Genomic DNA, 17,732 nt, shown 5'->3' with positions numbered 1-17,732 from the left:
GCCAGACATTGGTGTTGAGACTTTCTGCAAGCGAGTCCAATACCCGCAATGTGCTGACGCATTGTGCTCAGCCTGCCCTGCCCTTCGATAACACATACAACGGGTGGGGTTGTCTTGCTGCAGGGTTCAACACCGCCAAAGGCTATCTGGTGAGGTCCATCCTCTACCCCAAACCCATGAATTTCAAACTCTACAGAGATGCCTTCAAATTCATCATCGGCCTTACACTGATCGGTGTGCTCGGACTGATCTACACAGTGTGTGTGTATGTGCACCACAAGGTGAGCATCCGCGGTGGTGTACGGGAAGGCCTTCCTGCCGAACCCCAAGGCAGGTGTTGGCACTCGCACCAGTCAGACGGCTTCGGCTGAGTCCCAGCTGTCTGACCTTCCAAGAGCGAGAGAAGGTAGAATATCAGCAGTTCAGCCCGGGATTCCCTGGAGCAGTTTCTCAGCCTTTCCGTGCTGGCGACCCCTTTGGACTTACTATCCCTGCCCCCCCACGAAGACTTGAGAAAATGGCGACCCCCCCATCTTAAATATGGTTCCATAGATTATGAATAACACTCCAGGCCGTCACTCTGGGGAGGGAGCCTGATCCCGCTGCCCAGGGCTGAAGCATGTATTTCAGCTTTGCCGGACTCCCTCCGGTGGGAGCCCTGGGCAGCTGCCCTGTTTGTCATCCCCAACTGACGGCCCCACACTTGCGACCCCAGGAAACCCGCCCCCCCATTGAGAAACACTGCTCGGTAGGAAGGGACCAAGGCACGCGCATGCTGGGGGAGCTCGCAGCTCTGCAGGGAGTGCGAGTGTAACAGGCTGGCTTTGTGCCAGTGATCACACCCTTCTCCCGAGTGACTGCCTGCTACTTACTGGGCAGCTAGAACCGCCCCGCGACAGTGACCCACGTGGTAGGGGCTGGTGGTTTTGATGCTGGAGGCCTGGCTCTGGACCTGGCTAGTTATAGTTGGCCATTTTCTGACTTCCCTGGATACAGCTGTGGCAGTGACATGGTAGGTAGGGAAGAGGAATTTTTACCACCGCCCTGTATAACCCAGAAGGTAACAGTACCGCACCTTCCTTAATGGGGCGTGCTGACCCTTGCTCGTGCCGGTGGAGCTGCACCAGCCTTTAAGAAGAGCCTAGAAGTGCAGACGGGCTCTAAGGGTCATGAGCGCTGCCAGGCAATGATACTGGTGCTATAGTCACAGCCGAACTGTACAAACTGCAACGCCGACTCCAAAATAGACACGGGAGGCATTGAGGTGGCTCATCTGGGATAGCGATGGGGACCCAGCACCTAGCAGCGTCTCCTCCTTTCCAAAGCCGCAGACAACACAACGCCTATAGCTACGTATGCGCAAAGCCGTCCCCATCACGGTTCGCGTGTTCCTTTCTGTTCCAGAAACCAGTCGCTGAGACAGTGGCCATGGCTCTCCTCCTCTTCACTGTCTCCGTCCCTCCGGCCATTCCCGCTGCTCTGACCACGGGCATTGTTTATGCCCAGAAGAGGCTGAAGAATAAGAAAATTTTCTGCATCAGCCCCCAGCGGATCAATATATGCGGGCAAATCAACCTGGTCTGCTTTGACAAAGTAAGACGCTCGCTTCGGCTTCCCAAGCCTCCTGCAGTGGGCGACAGCAAAGCTTTCCGTGGCTTGGGTGGTTTTCTCTAAAATGTTCTTGCTCATTCACAGCCTAGAAATCAAGTCCGGGCTGCTTCCCTGGCTATGCTGGAGAAGGGCCAGTACGAAGCCTTCCAGGCACAATGCTTCTTCTTCAGGGAGCTAAAGGCAGGGGAGGGGGTATTAGCCACACAGGCATGCGTGCCACCACCCAGCCTGCCTGCCAGCCAGGGCGCTGAGCCAGCTCGCTGGCATTGTGGGATCTGGGCTTGCCTGGGAAGCACCACCTGGACAAAGGTCATGGGGTGACCGCGCCCGCCCCCCGCCCCAGTACAGCTTAGCACCCACAAGCCCCGTTTCCCAAGTCTCCTGGGCCTTTGAGCATCTCTCACGGGGCCTGTTCCCAGGAGGAGGCCGGGCCCCTCGCCTGTGACCTCAGCTTCACAGGGCTCACACTTATCTCCCCGCCTCAGGCAGGGACAATGAGTGCAGGGGCTCTGTGTAGGGCTGAAACTGGATCAAATGTGGACTCACCCCCCTGGCGGAGACTGCCTCCAGACTGGGACCAGACCACGGTCCCCCGTCCCCTCCGGAGCACTGCCTCCAGACCGGGACCAGACCACGGTCCCCCGTCCCCCCCGGAGCACTGCCTCCAGACCGGGACCAGTCCACGGTCCCCCGTCCCCTCCGGAGCACTGCCTCCAGACCGGGACCAGACCACGATCCCCCGTCCCCCCCAGAGCACTGCCTCCAGACCGGGACCAGTCCACGGTCCCCCGTCCCCTCCGGAGCACTGCCTCCAGACCGGGACCAGACCACGGTCCCCCGTCCCCTCCGGAGCGCTGCCTCCAGACTGGGACCAGACCACGGTCCCCCGTCCCCTCCGGAGCACTGCCTCCAGACTGGGACCAGACCACGGTCCCCCGTCCCCTCCGGAGCACTGCCTTCAGACCGGGACCAGACCACGGTCCCCCGTCCCCTCCGGAGCACTGCCTCCAGACTGGGACCAGACCACGGTCCCCCGTCCCCTCCGGAGCACTGCCTCCAGACTGGGACCAGACCACGGTCCCCCGTCCCCTCCGGAGCACTGCCTTCAGACCGGGACCAGACCACGGTCCCCCGTCCCCTCCGGAGCACTGCCTCCAGACCGGGACCAGACCACGGTCCTCTGTCCCCCCCAGAGCACTGCCTCCAGACCGGGACCAGACCACGGTCCTCTGTCCCCCCCAGAGCACTGCCTCCAGACTGGGACCAGACCACGGTCCCCCGTCCCCTCCGGAGCACTGCCTTCAGACCGGGACCAGACCACGGTCCCCCGTCCCCTCCGGAGCACTGCCTCCAGACTGGGACCAGACCACGGTCCCCCGTCCCCTCCGGAGCACTGCCTCCAGACTGGGACCAGACCACGGTCCCCCGTCCCCTCCGGAGCACTGCCTTCAGACCGGGACCAGACCACGGTCCCCCGTCCCCTCCGGAGCACTGCCTCCAGACCGGGACCAGACCACGGTCCTCTGTCCCCCCCAGAGCACTGCCTCCAGACTGGGACCAGACCACGGTCCCCCGTCCCCCCCGGAGCGCTGCCTCCAGACTGGGACCAGACTACGGTCCCCCGTCCCCTCCGGAGCGCTGCCTCCAGACTGGGACCAGACCACGGTCCCCCGTCCCCTCCGGAGCGCTGCCTCCAGACCGGGACCAGACCACGGTCCCCCGTCCCCTCCGGAGCGCTGCCTCCAGACTGGGACCAGACCACGGTCCCCCGTCCCCTCCGGAGCACTGCCTCCAGACTGGGACCAGTCCACGGTCCCCCGTCCCCCCCAGAGCACTGCCTCCAGACTGGGACCAGACCACGGTCCCCCGTCCCCTCCGGAGCACTGCCTCCAGACCGGGACCAGATCACGGTCCCCCGTCCCCCCCGGAGCGCTGCCTCCAGACTGGGACCAGATCACGGTCCCCCATCCCCCCCCCCCGGAGCGCTGCCTCCAGACCGGGACCAGACCACGGTCCCCCATCCTCACCGGAGCGCTGCCTCCAGACCGGGACCAGACCACGGTCCCCCATCCTCACCGGAGCACTGCCTCCAGACCGGGACCAGACCACGGTCCCCCGTCCCCTCCGGAGCACTGCCTCCAGACCGGGACCAGACCACGGTCCCCCGTCCCCCCCCCCCGGAGCGCTGCCTCCAGACCGGGACCAGACCACGGTCCCCCATTCCCCCCGGAGCGCTGCCTCCAGACTGGGACCAGACCACGGTCCCCCATTCCCCCCGGAGCGCTGCCTCCAGACCGGGACCAGACCACGGTCCCCCGTCCCCTCCGGAGCACTGCCTCCAGACTGGGACCAGATCACGGTCCCCCGTCCCCCCCCCCCGGAGCGCTGCCTCCAGACCGGGACCAGACCACGGTCCCCCGTCCCCTCCGGAGCACTGCCTCCAGACTGGGACCAGATCACGGTCCCCCGTCCCCCCCCCCCGGAGCGCTGCCTCCAGACCGGGACCAGACCACGGTCCCCCATCCTCACCGGAGCACTGCCTCCAGACCGGGACCAGACCACGGTCCCCCATCCTCACCGGAGCACTGCCTCCAGACCGGGACCAGATCACGGTCCCCCATCCTCACCGGAGCACTGCCTCCAGACCGGGACCAGACCACGGTCCCCCCCCCCCGGAGCGCTGCCTCCAGACCGGGACCAGACCACGGTCCCCCGTCCTCTCCGGAGCGCTGCCTCCAGACCGGGACCAGACCACGGTTCCCGCCCCCCCCCCAGAGCGCTGCCTCCAGACTGGGACCAGACCACAGTCTGTCTCCCCTCTCTCTGTCCCCCCCGGAGCGCTGACTCGGTTACACTTTCCCCGCCTCCAGACTCACCTCTGGCTCTTTCTGTGGTTTCACACTACTCTGGTGTATTTGAACACGGGGTGGATAATTTACCTCCAGGCACTGGAATGCGCCTGGAAACAATGGGCCAGGTTTACAGAACCGCACTGGGCAGGGTGTAAGTGGCCACCGGAGGCAAGCTGGGAATTTGGCCCACAAGGGGGCAGACGCGGGTGCAGTGAGACTTACGCCCGCCTTGGAGAACCAGGGCTTGACCCGCTACTAAAATAATCAGATGTTTGTTTGAACCTAGACGGGCACCCTGACAGAAGATGGGCTGGACCTCTGGGGGCTGATCCCTTCGCAAGGACGCAGGTAAGGGTCTCTGTCCACGAGTGGGGTTTGTATTTTGGGGTTGTGTTTAGTGACGGGCAGATCTCAGATACATTGTCTAAACAGAGTCCACGGGAACCTTACGCAGCAGGGAGCTGCCTCAAACGCACAGCTGTAGTGAAGAGAGGGGCAGTGTGGGCTAGTGGCTAGGACACTGGCGCGGGACGTGGAGGAGCGGGGCTCTCTTCACAGCTCATTCACCGGCCTGACAGCACATTGTTTTGCTTCTTTCACATCCCTTGTTATTCTGTCTTGTCTAGACAACTGTGTGTCCCCCAAGTGCTTTACAAATAAATGCAGCCGCTACCTGGGCCACTGCTGACACCCAGACCCCTCAGCGGCTGCCAGCCGGACTCGGCAGACTTCACCGTTCAGATGCTGGCCCTGTGCAGCAAGCTGCATTGCAATCCTATTCCAAAATCCTTGGCCAGCCCAAGGTGACCAGTGGTGCGTAATTGCACAGCTTGTTGATTGTAGCAAAACCAGCAGCTGTTTATTGTTCGTTCCAAGGGGGGATAATGGGGCAGGTCGGCATGGTGACCTTCCCCTCCCCCTTCCCTGATTGGCTGCTTGGCTTGTATTGTGCATGTGCCCACAGACTGAGCATGCTCAGTAACACTGCTGAAGCCGGCTGCCCTCACTACACCCTCCCCTCCACTATTGTCAGGCCTGGGTGGCCATGCACTGTCTATATTCCATTTAGCTCAGGGGGCCAGCACGTGCATGGTATCAACATCCCACATGTTAGCAGTGGTTGCCAAGGTAACAGGTACTTCAACAGAGATGAGATAGTCGTACCATGGTGAGTGATGGAGTGAACTCCTGGTGAGAGGGAAAAACGATATTCCCAAGCCCCTCGGGACAGAGACAACTGCTCTCAGCTGCTCATTCGAGAAGGTTCATTAGTGCATGCCACCCAATAAAGGATTTCTTGGAAAGGATGAATCCAGGAAGTAATGCGTTCCCTACCCGGCTCCTGTGCTTGAGCCAAGAGAGGTCGCATGCACAATTCTCACCAGACAGAATGTTTTGTTTTGCCGAGAGCAACGAAACCTCGACAAGGAAAGTAGCCCCAAATAACGTCCCGTTTATTTCCCGTGAGGCAGTTGGGCGTTTCAGTGCCTGCTCATGTGACTAAGGAAACAAAATTAGCTGCACGTACAAACAGCTTTGTATTCAGTGTTGTTGTAGCCCTGTGGCTCCCAGGCTACTAGAGAGACAAGAAGGGGCAGGTGATATCTCTTAACGGCCAGCTTCTGTTCTCAGCTTAGCTAAGTTCTGCTAAGCTTACACCGAGCTCTTCAGGCCCTGCCCACCAGGGTGTCTCACCAGCAGAGGCTGGTCCAATAAAAAATATTTCCTGCCAAAAACCTGACTTGTATGTACTAGAAATTCTATAAGGTGCAACGGGAGCACCATTCAGAGTTGGATGGGTGAGGGACAGCTTTCAGTGGAGACCCAGGGACAGAACCCCTGTACTTGGTGTCTGGAAGATGTAGATCCTGGGGAGGTGTGGTGTGACAGAGGGACAGACAAGCCAAATTTGGGTGGCATTGAACAATCCTATGCTACAGGTTGCAGTGGCGCACATTATGGGGGCGGCTGGGCAGATAACCTGGGTCCTGCCTTAGCAAAATGCTGGTTTCTCCTTGACTCAGGCATCAGCGGGGCTGGGCAGAGCTGTGGGCCAGCCCCTGTGAGCACAGGGAGTGGGGCAATGCCCCTACGCGGCGCGCCTGGTGCCACCCTGCAAGGATGCCTGCTCCAGGCTGACTTTGCATATTCAGGGACTGCGGCATTACACTGCAGTGCTCAGGGCCTGGGTCTCTTCCGACTTAGCCCAGTGTAACTCCGTGGAGTGACACAGGTGTAAGCGACTAGTGAATCAGGTCCTCGCTTGCCCAAGCCACTAGCTTGGACATAACTCTCTGCCCTGCCGTGCTAACACACCAGAGTTCCCCGCGTGCACCAGCAGTGGCCTTTCAGAGCTGTGGCACAAGGGTGAATAGCTCCCAGTGCAAGGCAGCGGAGAATCAGGCACGGCAAAGGCAAGTGTGTCACGAAGACACTTCACCAGCGCTCCCTTGGGCTCCCTTGGGGCCCCGTTGGTGGGACGTTTGCAGCGGCGTGGCCGGGTCAGTGCCAGGCGAGAGCGAGACAAGCGGGGGAGGTGAGAGCTCTTTGAAAGTGGCCAGTTAGCCAGAGAGAACCTCGCGCCCTTTTCCCCTCAGTGAGCTGGGCAGGCGACAGGAAGTGTCATCGCTCTGCTCTTTGTCTTAAGTGCCAAGATCCCTCTTTTAAGGAATTAAACCAGGTGGTGTCCAACAGGGCTCCACAGCCCTCTGGGCTGGTCTTTCCAGTCACAACCCAATAGAAAGTCGACGTGTAATGCTCCATGCTTATTATGTTTGAGACGCCTTTGGTTCGCCGAGCAGAGTAGACTTACTCCAGACAGAGGGGCCTAGACCCTCAGCTGCTGTACCGGCAGGGGCGGCCTTAGACTGAACCGTGCAATCTGCACCCCCCCTCCAAACCCCTCACTGATATTGCAGCACCATTTGGCGCCCCATTTAACTTGGTGCTCTAGGCGATCGCCTAGTTCATCTATACGAACGGCTGCCCCTGTGCACAGGGCATTGCTCCACCGACGCCAGCCGCGAGGAACCTGCTTACCCCAGTGGAGGATCTGTCCCCGTGCACATTAGGAGATGGGACACTAACGCTCTGTTTTCCACCAGTTTCCAGGAGGTGCACAGCTTTGCCTCTGGCCGTCCCTTGCCTTGGGGGCTGCCGTGTGGAGCCATGGCGAGCTGCCATTCACTCGTCCTGCTGGATGAGAAGATCCAGGGAGACCCACTGGACAAGAAAATGTTTGAGGGCACTTGCTGGGTAACGTGACTCTTCTGACTGCTTTGACAGTGTGCAAGTCCTGGCGGCACCCCCCAAGCCTGAGACATGCTGCACGCCCATGGCAGCCAAACAGAACCGTGCCTGGAGCACAGCACCGGCCACTGCTCCTGCCATAGGCTAGCCAATGGTACTAAATGCTGAGGCATTGTCACAGGTCTGCCTCTGCCCCGGAGTTCTAGCAGGTCACAGTGGGGGACAGGGCTCAAGATGGGGCTGTACATGCCTCTTGCCACCTGTTTGCTCCACTATGCCACTTCCTCGGCTTGCTGTGAGCGCTGGGGACAGGGAGGGGTTTGTTTGAGTAGGGAAGCCAGGTAAATAGCCCACTCTAAACCCCTCTTCCCCCGGCACCTGTTGGGGACAGAGAACCGTGGCCTGGGAGCTGGGGAGGGTGGTGGCCGTGTGGTCAATGTCAGCAAAACGTCCCATGTTAAGGGTCTCTTTTGAAACACTGCCTTGCAGGTGCAGCTGTGTTTTTTATATAAGGGTGTCACGTCGCTAGCACTCAGGAGACGTGGGTGTTACACGCTGGGATTTACCCACAGAGAACAGGTGTTCACAGCATGAGCCCCTGAAAAATTCAATTTAACATCATCATAAACTCCCCAGACTGCGGCTGTCAAGCCCCACCCTGCATGTCTAGCCTAATGCTCTGACTGAAGCAGGAAGGGTCCAATGCTCCTTTCTTCAGAGACTTACTGAACCTGTTTTAAACAAGGGATTTATGATGTAACCAACTGGTCCATTGTCTGAGCGAGTCTAGCTTTAACATCCACAAAGGTTGAATTTACCCATATTCCATCAGCCTTGGTGAACACCCTGGTGACAGAGAATATAAAAGTGTGGATGAGCACACATGGGATCAGCTATGGGGAGCAGAGACATCTTGGCTTTTGCTGGGTGTTTAGTGAGCATGGCATTTTGTATGAAAGGCAAGTTTTCTGGCTAGGTGACCGAAACAAACCTCAGCTATAAAATATTGCAAAGCCAAATTTCCAAAGTGCAAGGAAACCAAAATGAAATGGTGACAATTTAAGCACAAAGTTAAACCCCCAAAAGACTGGACCTTTTGCATATCTCTAAGTATACCTGGGGTCACAGGTGGAAGCTCGAAGTTTTAACTGCTTCTTAGTCAATGTCCTAATTTTACTATTGACTTACATTTTCCCCCCCCACAGGAAATGGAAAATTCCAGTTCAGCTCATAGTAAGATTGGAGTACCAGATACAAGTGTGATCATTAAACCAGGACCAAACGCTAGCAATGTGAGTTCTGTGTCTTTAACTGAAAGAATGTGGGGTGTGTGCATAGGCGTGCGCAAGGGGTGTGCCGGGTGTTCCCAGGCACACCCTAATGTCTCAAAAAAAAAGTGGCTTTGTGTTTTAAGTTAATCGCATGATATGCTCTTTTAAGTAAAGTGTAGTTGCTAATTTAAAAAAATTAAGTTTAGTTAAGTTTTAGTTTCTTTAGTTTGTTTGATGAATAAAAATACTGTCTTTTATGACTAAGTATTCAATAAATGTTCGCCTTTCAAAAAAATAAAAAATAAATTTCCCTGGGTACAGACCCTAATGAAATGTGCTGCGCACGCCTATGGATGTGTGTAACTACTAGCACAAGTAACATTCATTTACCTCTCCAATTCTGAGAGTTTCTGGAAGCTGTAAACTTCCTCAGTCCTTTTGTGTTATTTTTGTATCTTATGAAAGGTATCCCTTTGAAACCGTGTCAAAATGTGTCCCAAGGAAAGTGAGCTGCCTGTTAAATTGGGGGAATTTAAACTGGCTGCTTGGAGGTGTATAGGAGGAAAGAATCACTTTTAATCAGTTTGCTGACTGATCAGCAAAGCTGCATTTACCTCAGAGAGAATACACTGGGGGAGGAGGGGCACGTGGGGGAGAGAACAGAGGAAAAGTGTTTTAAAAAAAACCTCAACAGTATAAGGAGGAACAAAATAAATGATCAGAAGCAGAGACCCAAAACCAGACAACAGCGGTGTCGGAGGCAAAAACTATTGACTGTACTAACTGCAGCAACGTTTTCCCGCTCATCTCTTTACTCACTTGGGAAGCAGCTTAGAGATAAAAAATAGAGCTGCTAAGCAGTTAAAGCAAATGCCTTACTGAAAAAGCAAAGTGAAATGGGTGCGGGAAAGAGCTAACTAACTGCATATGAACTGGATCATATGCACTGGATACCGGACTGAAATAATCTAGAGGAAGAGACACATGAATTGTAATATACTGGTGTGGAAAAAGCAAATAAGGAAAAGTTATTTACTTATTCCCACAATATAACAAACTAGGGGTCACCAAATGAAATTTATAGGTAGCAGGTTTAAAACAAACCAACAAAAGGAAGTTTTTCTTCACTCAGCACACAGTCAACCTTTAGACCTCCTTGCCAGACGATCCGGTAAAGACCAGGACTTTAACAGGGCTCAAAAAAGAGCTAGATAGATTCATGGAGGTTGGGTCCATCAACGTCTGTTAGCCAGGATGGGTGGGAGGGGTGTCCCTGGCCTCTGTTTGTCTGGAAATGGATGACTGGAGAGGGATCACGTGAGGATTACCTGTTGTGATCCCTCTTTTTGGGGCACCTGGCATTGGCCACTGTGAGCAGACAGGACACTGGGCTAGATGGACCTTTGACCTGACCCAGTGTGGCCGCTCTTATGTTCTACTAAAATAAATACATAGATAAATAAAATACAACTATTACTTCACTCCAAGACTGCATCTCTTTTTCGTAAAAGGGATGCAAATTAGACGTATCGCAATTTTATCCCTCTTAAAATAAGGATAAGGGATCTTTCGGAAAAGGCTTTATTTTCTGAAAGATCCGCGTCTAGACTGGCGCTTTTTTCCGGCAAAGCTCCGTGCCGAAAAAAAGCAGCAGCCATTTTTATGCTAATGAAGCGGGGAAGATTTAAATCCCCGCTTCATTAGCAATTGCGATACATCTAATTTGCATCCCTTTTATGAAAAAGGGATGCAGTCTAGATGTAGCCCAAGTGTTTCTCCTTTAGCTCTCAGAGGGCCCCATACATAAATGCAAAATACCTAATGAAAAAAAGAATAGAACAGAACAGAAAGCAGAATGGAAACCATAACCTGAATATCAGAAACCCAGCCGAGGCCTGCGAGCTGCGGGCTAGCTTGTCTCAAGAAGCAGTGGTGGTAGGAAGCCCCATCTCCAGGGACACTTAAAAGCTCCCCTGGACTGAGCACTGAAGAACGTGCTATTGGGAACAACCCCAAATTTTCTAGGCGAAAGCATATGGGGAATGGATGACATGATCCAGTTGTGCAGTCTCTGGTCCCTATGATCCCCTGGGCAAAAGGTAGCAAGCGGACCCCCTCGTGTACCACTTAACTCACCCCCCCATGACAATTCAGGGTAGCAATCAAATACCAAGCTTGCCAAGGCATCCATTTTCTGTCTACAAAGTGAATTCAGTGTCTAAATAACCTCCCATATCTTCCGGCCTTTTCCTCAGGCTCCAGTGGACGGGATAGTAATCCTCCATCAGTTCCCGTTTTCCTCTGGGCTGCAGAGGATGTCTGTCATCACACAGCTGATTGGGAGGGACCACTATGATCTCTATATGAAGGGAGCACCCGAAATGGTGTCCAGCTTTTGCAGACCCGAAACTGGTATGGAAATGTATCTGTGTGGCCCCAACGGGGAGGAAGGCTTTGGGAACATTATCTTGGCTCAGTCCAAAAGGCAATTTCCCCTGAGGCTGTCTGGGCTCTTGCCAATCTCATTGATGTAGTTAGCATGGCTCCGTATGCATGATCCAGTAGCTGATTCGATGCATAGTCAAATATTCAGCAGGTGAAAATCATTGCAGCTTTATTGACTTAAATAGTGGAGGACCTGGCCCATAACTGGACGTAAACATGTGCAAATACCTGATTTAGATATGCAGTCATGGTGACTGTACATGCAGTTGCCTGCACATCTTTGCTTAACCAAAGAGTTGAGAGCATGAATGATTTCCAGATACGTATATTCACTGTTGTAATACTGACTTCTCACAGAAGCTTAAAATCTTAGGGTACATCTACACAGTGGCGCTATTTTGGGATAGTTCTGGTATCCTGAAATAGCTATTCTGCATCTTGACAGCATGCCTGTTATTTCAAAATATCTTTTAAAATAATGGGCATGCTATTCCAACGTCGATGTAAGCCTCATTCCACAAGGATTAAGTGACGTTTCGGAATAGCCGTTTCTTTTGAAATTTGGTGCTGTGCAGACAGTGGCAAATTACAAAATAAGCTATTTTGAAAATAACACAAAATAAACCATGTAATTTGCATAACTTATCTGTTTCCAGATAAGGGTGCAGTGTAGACGCACCCCTAGTGGTGGGAGAAGAACTATGTAAATATACGTACAGTTAGCAATGACCAGGGCTCGCCGAACCGCAGCGAGCCCCGCTTTCCAGCCGCACGGTCCGGTGATCTATGCCGTGCTGTATCCCGGAGCAGCAATAAACCCTCTCTATTCTACTGGCTGGTGGAGTCTATTCTTGCTGCTACAGGGGTTCAGGATCGGGGGAACCCCGACGCGCCATCACAGTGCTTACCCAGCAAAACGCTGCTTTTCCTCAAATTAAATAGGTAGCCCTTTCTAAAGTTATATTTGCCTTTAAAATCTCTGTATGGAATTAGAGGCAATTGTAGATTGTGGACTTGACCCTTAGCTACTTCCAACTCACACGCAGCACAACGGAGAGAGGGACAAGAGGCAAAAGTAGCTTAAATTCACTTTTGTGCCTCTCTTGGTCCTGGCGGCCCTTTTCCTTGTGTAAACTGTGGCAGCCACAGAAGCCGCTCATGTCTCTGTCTTGCCTTGGGCCCAGCCCAGAACATTCTCAAAACCAGCTGCTTGCCATCAGACAACCCTCCCACTGAGGCACAGAGCTATTAAGTGATCCCTCCAAAAAGGTACGTAGCATTTACGTGGCAGAACACAGACTCAGAACGGTCAGAGCAGGGTCAGACCTGAAGCTGAGAGCAGTGGAGAAGTTCATAGTCAAGTTCCATGCCAGGGTGGATTCCAAGTCAGGTTTCAGGATCTGTGTCAGGAGGTGAGGCCCAAGTCAAGTTGAGGCTGAAGCCAAGCACTCAAGAGCAGGAATGGCTGTGGAAGCTACAGAAGAGCCACACCATTGCTTGGAGATGTCTTGGAACCATGAAACTGCTGTCTCTCCAACCCCTTGAGGCAGGGATTCCCGTGATCTGTGTCCACAGTGGCTCACGGGTACTGGCGCAAACACCTGCTACAGTTAGTGTTGGGTGGTAAAACAGTGCGGAGTTTAGCAGTTAGCTAGTCCATAGGCCCCACTGAAGGTGCCAGGAGGTCCTGTGGTTAGAACAGAGCTTACTCCACGCCTTGTAGTTTAAATGACACTGTAGCCCAATGATTAGAAATGCTCAGATCTAGTTGTTAGCTCCAGAGCCTTTGGATCAGACCCAGGTGATTGGCAGAGAAAGGCCATAGCACTGGTAAATGGTGAGTGTGTCACATGCAGAGTTGAAGCCACCAAAGAAAAGCGTCAAAGATCGGATGTTCTAGACATCACAGAAACTGTAAGACTTGCCCACATGTTCTTTTCTCCTCTACACAGTCCCAGCTGATTTCACAAAGGAGCTTCACATGTCCACAGCCCAAGGCTTCAGAGTGATTGCCCTGGCACATAAAGAACTAAACATGGACAAGGCTGTGGAATTGGGCAGCTTAGAGAGGTAAGTGCTGCTGGGTGCTTCTCCAGGTCAATTCTGCACGACCTGTCAGAGAAGAGGGGCTCAGGAATGGCTAAGCCATTAGCATGATCTCTCTGGGGGTACGTCTACACTAGCTCGTTAGTTCGAGCTAGGTAGGGTAATTAGGGCAAGTGGAGTTGCAAATGAAGCCCGGGATTTAAATATCCCGGGCTTCATTTGCATGTTCCTGGGCGCCGCCATTTTTAAATCCCCCGTAGTCCAAACTCCGTGCTCGCGGCTACACGCGGCACAGAATAGGCAGTTTAAATTAAAGATCCTAATTCGAACTACTGTTACTCCTCATTCCACAATATTTAAATCCCAGGCTTCATTTGCAATTCTGCTTGCCCTAATTACCTTACCTAGCTCGAACTAACGAGCTAGTGTAGACATTCCGAGAGAACCAGTTACACTGTTATGTTATGCCAAGTGTGTGTGATACATACATCCGATTTCTGTTCCTGCAGATAACGTGTGTGTGTGTGCGCGCGCACTGTGCTTCCTGCTTAGTCCACACAACGGTGTTGTTCAGGTTTGGCAGCTTGTCCAAACTGCAGAGACCTAAAGGCTCCGTGAATCCGTTTTGTTTGGAATGCAGTATCGGTTACGGTTTCCTGGAAAGAAAAGTGCATTTCAATCCTAGTGTGGGTTCTGTATAAAAAAAAAATGCCACCCTAAGACTTTCCTCCCACCCCAACCACTATCCAAACAATCTCTGGGCGTTTGTCATCATCATTCCCAGGGAGAAGCTGGAGAGCAACCTGACGTTCCTGGGCCTGCTGATCATGGAAAACCGGCTGAAGGCCGAGACCAAGCCCGTGCTGGAAGAGCTCAGCGCTGCCCGGATCAGGAGCGTGATGGTCACAGGTATCGTCTCTGGGCCTGACCCTGTAGCCCTCTAGGTACAGAACTGCCGCACCGGACAATAGGAGTTCCATGAGCAGATGTCTTGCCGAATCTGGTCCTCTGACTTGCCGGCCCCTTGCATGAGCTCTAGCGTAATGCAACGCTGCTGAATTAAAGAATTACTGCGAGAGTGACAGTGCAGAGCCAGCCCTCTGGCCTGTAGCGAAAGCTGGTGAGAGGGAAGCCTGGGGTGGGCCCAGTGTGTAGCATAGCAACAGCAGTAAAGTCACAGTAGATTGCTCATTTCTTGCCCCAATCTGCCTCACGCGTTTATGTTCCAGGGGACAACCTTCAGACAGCCGTTACTGTGGCCAAGAGCGCCGCAATGATTTCCGAGACCAGCAAAGTGATTCTCATTGAAGCAAGTGAACCACGAGGACTCGTCCCAGCATCCATTGCCTGGCAACTGCTGGAAGATAGCAGACACAGCGCAGCTGGAATTAGTGTAAGACCCGCCGGGTCACTTGGCAAAGGCTGGGGGCACTGAGGCTTTGGAAATGTGAAAAGTGGGTTTCTTACTGCTTTGCCCAATAGCCTTGAAGCTGCAGTGGCATGAAGGGACTGAGGAAATGTGGGAGCTTTTTAAAAGTCTTCCACAAAGATTTGTTTTAATCTTCCATCAACTTGGGGAGAGATATTTGACAGAGCCAAACAACTTATAGGGTGTGTCTAGACTACATGCCTCCTTCGACGGAGGCATGTAGATTAGCCAGATCGGAAGAGGGAAATGAAGCCGCGATTAAAATAATCGCGGCTTCATTTAAATTTAAATGGCTGCCCCGATCTGCCGATCAGCTGTTTGTCGGCAGATCGGGGGAGTCTGGACGCGATGCCCCGACAAAGAAGCCTTTCTTCATCGACACAGGTAAGCCTGGTTTCACGAGGCTTACCTGTGTCGATGAAGAAAGGCTTCTTTGTCGGGGCATCGCGTCCAGACTCCCCCGATCTGCCGACAAACAGCTGATCGGCAGATCGGGGCAGCCATTTAAATTTAAATGAAGCCGCGATTATTTTAATCGCGGCTTCATTTCCCTCTTCCGATCTGGCTAATCTACATGCCTCCGTCGAAGGAGGCATGTAGTCTAGACACACCCATACAGTGTAACCATAGAAATGGAAGGAACCTGGAGAGGTCATCAAGTCCAGTCCCCTGCACTCATGGCAGGATCAAGACCATAGAGCATCTAGACCAGGGGTTCCCAACCGGGGTACTAGTACACCCAGGGGGCACGAGAAGCTTGTCAAGGAGATACGGGGAGTATTTGGTGAATAACTAGATCATCATAATTGAAATATTCCAAAAGTAGTCGTGTGAGTGAAAAAAGTTGTGGATTCTAGAGTCTAGAATTTATTTCCTTTCATATTGAGTAGGGGTACGGGAACGTTTACTAAAAGCCAAGGGGCTATGGGGACCGAAAAAGGTTGGGAACCCCTGATCTAGACCATAGACCACAACCACCCTGACAGGAAGCTTTTCCTAATCTCCAACCTAAATCTCCCTCGCTGCAATTGAAACCCATTGCTTCTGGTCCTATCATTGGGAGTTAAGGAGAATAATGTTTCTTCCTCTGTCACAACACTCCTGTGAATACATCACAGAATGATATTTGCTTTTTTTGTAACAGTGTTACCTTGTTGACTCATATTTTGCTTGTGGTCCATTGTGACCCCAGATCCCTTTCTATCGTACTTCTTCCTATTGTGGCAGGGTCTGTCCCGCTCCTGGGCCCCTGACTCCTGTTCAGCCCACTGTCCCTCAGTCTAGAAGTCACAGTAATATGGCTTACTTGCCTGGGTTTGAGTTTTGTTGTCTCCCTGTAGTCTTTTAACAAGGTCGATGCCATTCTCTTGACTCCTCCAGTGTCTTTCTTTCTTTCTTTCTTTCTTTCTTTCTTTCTTTCTTTCTTTCTTTCTTTCTTTCTTTCTTTCTTTCTCCAAACTCCTCTTCCACTCTCCAAACTCCTCCACAGCTCTCCAAACTTCTTCTCAATTCGCTCCACACTCTCCAAACTCCTTCCCAACTCTCCCTCCTCTCACCCCCACAGGGAGGGTTCTTAAATGGGCCTCCAGGCAGCCTCAATTGGTTTCATCTGGGCCTTAATTCATTTTGCAGACGCCCTGTCTCAGCTGCCCCTAATTAGCCAGGATTGCTGACTCTCTCTGCCTCTTTCCCCTTCCATCAAGCTCTTTAACCTGCTGAATCGCCCCTGCTCTGTCACACTATGCAGTCATTTCCCATGTTGCATGCATGTAACTGATTGTTCCTCCCTAATAGGAGTACCCGTTTGCATTTGCCCTTGTTGAATTTCATCTTTCCCTCTGACCAATTCTCCAGTACTGTCCAGATAACTCTGAATGAAAATCCAATCCTCCATAGCACCTGCAGCCTCGTCCATCTTGGCATCATCTGCGCTCTCCTTGCCATTATCTAAATTTGTTGATGAAGCTGTGGAAAAGAACTAGACCCAGAACTAATCCCTGTGGAACCCCACTCTTCCAGCCTGACAGTGAACCACTGATAACTACTCTCTGGGAACAGTTAACCAACCAGTTAACCTAGTTTATTAATGAGAACTTTCTTAATTTCTCTAGTTTATTAATGAGAAAGTCAAGCACAACTGACTTAAATGCCTTACTAGAAGTCTAGATACACGCTGTCCTCGCTATAAGTCCAAGATACATTCCAAAAAACTTGAACTTATAGTGAAACAACTTGAAGTGGGGAATTTTTCCCCACGACTGACTTCCAGTTGCGCAAATTGGGGTTTTTTTTGTGCAACTTAAGAGCAGGGAATGGAAGGCCCTTGTAACTCATCAGTTCCTACAAGTGTCAATGACTTTAGTGTGGAACGGATGTATACTGTGGCAGCTTGTAGCGGGGACGCCCAGTATACTACACCTACTGCTTCCTCCTTATCCAAAAGGCTTGTTATCCTATTGAAGAAAGCTACCTGTTCTTTACAAATCCATGCTGGCTGTTACCTTATTATATTACAGATGTTGCAGATGAATTCCTTAATTATTTGTTCCATTATCTTTCCGGGCACAGAAATTAGGCTGACTGGTTTGTAATTCCCTGGCTTGTCCCTATTTCTCTTTTTATAGATTGGCATTATATTTGCCCTTGTCCAGGCATCTGGAATCTCTCCCATATTCTATGACTTTTCAAAGATACTAGCTAATAGCTCAGATATCTGCTCAGTCAGTCCCTTGAGTACTCTAGGATGTACTTCATCAGGCCAAGGTGACTTGAAGACATCGACTTGTCCAAGTAATTTTTAACTTGTTTTTCCCCATTTAAACTTCTTAA

The 17,732-nt window shown here is 52.5% G+C and overlaps 1 protein-coding gene across 2 annotated transcripts in view; it reads left to right on the top strand.

The window, feature by feature from the left end:
- LOC102456702 (putative cation-transporting ATPase 13A5) overlaps positions 1 to 17,732 on the top strand; it is a 59,899-nt gene that overhangs the window by 28,649 nt on the left and 13,518 nt on the right. For both annotated transcript variants that reach the window (XM_025182497.2, XM_075938281.1), the window contains exons 11-19: positions 124 to 281; positions 1,405 to 1,593; positions 4,750 to 4,811; positions 7,568 to 7,718; positions 8,918 to 9,004; positions 11,239 to 11,395; positions 13,381 to 13,498; positions 14,259 to 14,383; positions 14,704 to 14,867. In XM_025182497.2, the coding sequence (XP_025038282.2) occupies positions 124 to 281; positions 1,405 to 1,593; positions 4,750 to 4,811; positions 7,568 to 7,718; positions 8,918 to 9,004; positions 11,239 to 11,395; positions 13,381 to 13,498; positions 14,259 to 14,383; positions 14,704 to 14,867 (1,211 nt within the window). The remainder of the gene's footprint in view (positions 1 to 123; positions 282 to 1,404; positions 1,594 to 4,749; positions 4,812 to 7,567; positions 7,719 to 8,917; positions 9,005 to 11,238; positions 11,396 to 13,380; positions 13,499 to 14,258; positions 14,384 to 14,703; positions 14,868 to 17,732) is intronic.

This window comes from Pelodiscus sinensis, chromosome 10 (genome assembly GCF_049634645.1).
Source record: "Pelodiscus sinensis isolate JC-2024 chromosome 10, ASM4963464v1, whole genome shotgun sequence".
In the NCBI taxonomy this organism is placed as follows: domain Eukaryota; kingdom Metazoa; phylum Chordata; order Testudines; family Trionychidae; genus Pelodiscus; species Pelodiscus sinensis.
The sequence above is the reverse complement of the archived record's forward strand: the minus strand, read 5'-3'. Positions and strand labels throughout refer to the sequence as shown.